The 5,996-nt window shown below is 26.4% G+C and overlaps 1 protein-coding gene across 1 annotated transcript; it reads right to left on the reverse strand.

The window, feature by feature from the left end:
• Positions 1-1,089: 1,089 nt before the first annotated feature.
• Positions 1,090-2,808, reverse strand: LOC136082928 (uncharacterized). Its single transcript, XM_065802342.1, has one exon. It carries the CDS (start codon positions 2,806-2,808, stop codon positions 1,090-1,092), a length of 1,719 nt encoding a protein of 572 aa, XP_065658414.1.
• Positions 2,809-5,996: the final 3,188 nt, after the last annotated feature.

Genomic DNA, 5,996 nt, shown 5'->3' on the forward strand with positions numbered 1-5,996 from the left:
ACTTTTACCGCAAATCAATCTCATCATTTGAGGTAAACTTATTCAGGCATATCAGCAATAAAGCAGCAGTTGTTTATAAATGTTGCTTGGCAGCAGTTGTTTATGAAAGTTGCAAGGGATTCAGTTTATTTCTAAAACTTTTTTCAAAACAAAAGTTTTCAAACAAATTTAAATAAACAAGATTTATTAAGTTTATACAAATAATAAACTTTGCTCTTATTGTTGTGATCATTCAAGCCATTACTTAACATTTCATACTACCAGCAGCAACGTTGGAGTGCTTTTACAAGCTGTAATAATTATATCAATTATATCTTTTTTTTAGTAAAGTTTATGCTCCAGCCCCATTATTAAATTTTTATATTGTCTACGACACAGCTAATCCTTTGTTTTCTTACCGATTTTAGTTTTAGTGTACTTATTCCACAATAATTAATACATTCATAAATTAAATCATTTTTTATAAACAGCAGTTTTAGCTTTTTTTAGTAAATCTCGAAAATATTGTCTCCAATTCTCGATTTTTTAGTTCTCGATAAAATATCAAATTTCTCAAAAAAGTAACCGAATGTTTTTAAAAATTATGATATTAGTAAAAAAAAAAAAAATTCTTTTATTTTGCATATACTAGCTTCGAGTGGGCTCGAAGTAGAGACGTGTCATGATTACTGAATTATAAAAAATAACAGAAATGTAATAAGTGAATTTGCACTATTTATAACTTGACACTGCTTGCTATTGCCAAAAACATATTCCCCCTGTTTTCTTTTTCAATTACAAGTCACTGCAAAGTTGGTTGCCATATATATATATATATATATATATATATATATATATATATATATATATATATATATATATATATATATATATATATATATATATATATTTTTTTTTGAAAGATGACATCTTGTATGAGAGTATATTATATATTATTTTAAAACATCAAGAAATACAGTTTCTCTCAATACAAATAATATTATTTTATAAGAAATTTTCGCTGGGTTATAGATACCAGCATCATCAGCTTGTAAAATGTTACAATAATTTTTAATCGTTATAGTTTATATAAAATTGTTACTATTGACGTCAGCGGTTGAATGGCTTCTTTTGATTTTTAAATTTTAAAAATGGCGTCCAAAACATAGTTTTTACATATTGGCCTTCATCAAGGTTAATTCCGCCGTTTCGCGCAGAGCACATGTTGTTTTGTATTTCTAACGCCTCTCTAATTTTATTTTCAAACTTTTTATTTTCTACTTTTAACGTTCTTGTTTTTTCCCAAATAATATTTTCTTTGCAAAAGGTTTTATGATATGCTAATGCAGATTGATTAGGCTTGTTTTCATTAATGCTCTTCTGATGTTGATGCATCCGCGTACTTACCTGCATTTTTGTTTCACCTATGTAGACTTTGGAGCAGTTGCATTTTATTATATACGTTCCAGGTTGGCTGTTACTTGGTAGTTTTGTTTTGTTTTTTGATGTTAATAAAGATCTTAAATTTGGGTTTGATTTAAATACTGCTCTGTACCCTGCTTTTCGGAATATTTTTCGAAGTTTTGGTGAAAGGCCTGGTACCCAAGGTAAAGACACTACAGGAAGATTGTTGCATTCTGATGGAATTTTGTTTTTATTTTGTCTTTTTTGATGGAATTGGTGTGTAATATTCCTCAATAGCTTTTCATCGTACCCATTTTCAATAAACATGTCAGTTAAAAAATTTATTTCGTTTTGCAAATGATGTTTACTACAGATGGAGTAAGCTCTGTGGAGAAAACCTTTAAATATAGCTGTTAAAATATTTGGATCGTGATTTGAATGCGGTTTAATTTGAATGTTAGTGATTGCTTCTTTTCGATATACTTTGTACTCATATTTTCCTAGTGTGTTATTTGTAATGGTTATGTCAAGAAAGTTAAGCGTTATTATTTCGTTTTCAACTTCAATTGTGTATTGTATTGCAGGATGTTGTTGATTTAAAATATCTTGGAACTGTTTTGCTTGTTTGATGTTAGGAAATCTTGCATGACTATCGTCAACGTATCTTAAAAATGATTTTAGATTAAGTGCCGGATTTTGTGTCAAAGCCATTTTAATTGCATAATTTTCATGGAATTGTAGAAAAGATTCCGCGAGAACAACCATGAAAGAAAGTCCGATTGGTCCTGAGTTTTCCATTACGTGAATCTTATTGTTCCAATGAAAATAACATTGATATAAGCAAAGTTCTATGAGTTGCTTTATTTCAGGTATACTTAGTTTTGTTAAGTTTTTATATGATAAATTGTTACTTAATTGTTTTAAAAGTATAACGGTGGCTTCTTTTAACGGAATTGACGGAATAGGATCACTTGGGTATATTTTTTCGTATTCCTCTTTACAAAAACCTGTTCCTTTGTCAAACGGGTATATAGCAATGGTTTCATCGTTTTTTATTTCTCTAAAAGATATCCTCTGTTCTTTTGTCAGATTGTTATTTATTTTTTTCTCCGTTTTTAGTATTCTTAAAACATTTTTTCTTAAATTTTGTGCGTTTTTTACTTTGTTGTTGTATTCTAATTTTAACGCAGAAGACTCTGTTGTTGTTATAATATCCATGTATGGTATCGACTTTAAAGATGGTACAAAATTTGGACCAAGGTTTAGAAAATCATTGTGACTTATGGAAATATCGGTATCGCAAAGGTTTAAAACTGCGTCCTTTTTATATTTTGTTGTTTTTCTCGCAATATCTTTTCCATTTGCATGTTCACTTTGAAGTATGTTAAACTTTTTTATTAATCGTTCTTTTGATTTTACAAACATGCTTTCCCTTGATTTTTCAGTAATTTGTTCTAATTTAATATAGTCTTCTTCATTTGAAAATTTCTTATAAAATAATATTATTTGTATTGAGAGAAACTGTATTTCTTGATGTTTTAAAATAATATATATATATATATATATATATATATATATATATATATATATATATATATATATATATATATATATATGTATGCAAATATATATATATATATAAATATATATGTGTATGTATATATATATATATATATATATATATATATATATATATATATATATATATATATATATATATATATTTAAATATATATATATATATATATATATATTTATGTATGCAAATATATATATATATAAATATATATGAGTATGTATATATATATATATATATATATATATATATATATATATATATATATATATATATATATATATGTATATATATATATATATATATATATATATATATATATATATATATATATATATATATATATATATATATATATATAAATTAGTAGAAAATCACTTAAATTTTTTTTTTTTTTAATTTTACATTGTGCTTCATCAATAAAGACTCAACAGAAATCTGATGAGTCTTTATTGAAAAAGCACAGTGTAAAATAATAAAAAAAATTTTGTTAAGTGATTTTCTACTAATTTATAATTGCTCTGTTTTTTTAAGAACATTGAGCACTCTATTTTGTAATATGCATTATAAAATTTTTTATATATGTATATATATATATATATATATATATATATATATATATATATATACATGCATATATATATATATATATATATATATTTATTTATATATGTATATATATATATATATATAAATATACATGCATATATATATATATATATATATATATATATATATATATATATATTTATGTATATATATTTATATATATATATATATATATATATGTTTGTATGTATATATATATATATATATATATATATATATATATATATATACATATATATATATATATATATATATATATATATATATATATATATGTATATATATATATATATATATATATATATATATATATATATATATATATATATATATATATATATATATATATATATATATACATACACATACATACATATATTTTGCATTACAATATGGTGGAATGGACAGCATATTTATGTCACTTTCAAATTTAAACACGCAATTGAAAATTGGTTCTCGTGGTTGTCAAAAATAAAACCACTAGATTAGCTGGTGAATATTTCTTATTCTTAATTAAATATTTCATCCGTTCTAAAAACATTGCATCAGTAGTTCAGCAGGATGTATTTGCAACACCAACACATCCAGGTGGACCGCCATTTATCATGCTTTCTTTGAAATGAACTCTAGGAAAAATAAAACACTGAGGCATTGAGTTTCCTATTGCATTAACTGAACAACAAACTGTTTCTAACCTCCCTCTTTCTACTTAAGTTCGGTTCCAACTTGCTTATCTCCTTTAAAAACAATTATTTTAACTGGTTTTTAAACAGTTGTCAGATCTGTCTCATCAAAATTATAAATGCTTTGTGGCTAAAGCTTGTGTCGCTTCGGGATTAAAACGAGTTTTAAATTGTAATTTTATCTTTTGAAAATGTAGTATGTTAACTACGAAACATGCCAAGATTGTTCACATTTATTGCTATTGCTTTGTTCAAGATATATTAGGGGTAGGGCTGTACCGGATTCCGGCTCCGGCCAAAATCCGGCTATTTCTACTAATCCGGCCTAAATCCGGCTCGGACAAAAATTTTTGAAACCCAGCCACATTTTAGCCGGATTTCTGAATTTTGGTCAGTTATTTATTACATCTTTTTTGCTTTTATTTATACAAATCAATGTTCTTTGTAATTCTATATTCTATGTACTCCATGTTTGTAAAGGTATCTGTATTTACATTTCTATACAATTCCTTTTCCCCTTTGAAGTTATCGATTCCATTCATTGCGACAATTAAAATTGGTAACTTCATAGCAAAAAAAATTCGAAATTCGAAAAAATTAGTCGTTGAAATATTTCTGAAAGATTTAAATTTATAAAAATGCATACTTAATTAAAAATTAAATTATTTAAAGTATTTAATTAATAAAACTACCTTATTAACATAATATAATATTTTCTTTGATAATTTAAATAAAATTTATTTATTATAAACAATCTTTAGAAGTAATTTGTTACTTTATTTTCGCTTATTAATCAAATCATTCACGCTTATTCAAAATATCAAATTTTTAAAGTTGTTTATTTCAAACATAATTAAGAATATAATATAAATAATTTTCTAACGTTTAGCTATATTTATGTTGAGTCATTCATAAGATTTGTTTTAACTTTTTTTAACTAGATGGCAGGCAAAGGAAAAAATGATAAAAGCAGTCCAGTTTGGGAATTCTTCAAATTAAAGGATAGCGACAGCTCAAAATGCCAGTGCTTGCTGTGTCCCAACATCTTGTCACGTGGTAAAGCTGGTGAACCTAAAAAGTTTTCAACTTCGTCTATGATAACACATCTTCGTTCAAATCATCCTTAAGAATACAACGAAATGCAAACAAAAATTGCTGACTCACAGAAGAAAGCTGAAACAGTAGCACTGTCAAATGCTAAGCCTGGTACAACTGCCGCAACCAGTAAAGCCATGGTTCAGTACACAATTCCAGAACAAGTTGCACGCATGAAAATATGGGATATCAACAACAGCTCATCAATTAGAATTCATCGTGCCATTGCTAAGATGATTATAACTGATATGGAACCGATTCAGGTTGTTCAGAAGAAAGGCTTCGTTGAACTGATGAGAGTTTTAGAGAGGCGGTACACTGTTCCATCACGGAAATATTTTTCAGAGCGATTAATTGCTGAAATAAACGATGAAGTGTGTGCTCAACTATTGGTAATACTAGATCCAGCAACTTCTCCATTTCTGTCATTTACCACTGATACATGGACCTAAGGCAATACTGTGCAATCATTCATGGGTTTAACTGCCCACTGGCTAACAGAGCACTTGGAAAACATGAGCTTTGTGTTGGATTGTAAGCCATTCATTGGACATCATACTGCCCCTGCACTGATGACTGCCTTTCAGCAGATGCTTGACAAATGGAACATTGACGGCGGCAAACATATCGAAATGTTTCCGTGATGCCAA

This window comes from Hydra vulgaris, chromosome 08 (assembly GCF_038396675.1).
Source record: "Hydra vulgaris chromosome 08, alternate assembly HydraT2T_AEP".
In the NCBI taxonomy this organism is placed as follows: domain Eukaryota; kingdom Metazoa; phylum Cnidaria; class Hydrozoa; order Anthoathecata; family Hydridae; genus Hydra; species Hydra vulgaris.

Bases quoted from the DNA above. Each gene is read 5' to 3' on its own strand.
- LOC136082928 (XM_065802342.1), bottom strand. From the start codon at position 2,808: ATGTTTGTAAAATCAAAAGAACGATTAATAAAAAAGTTTAACATACTT.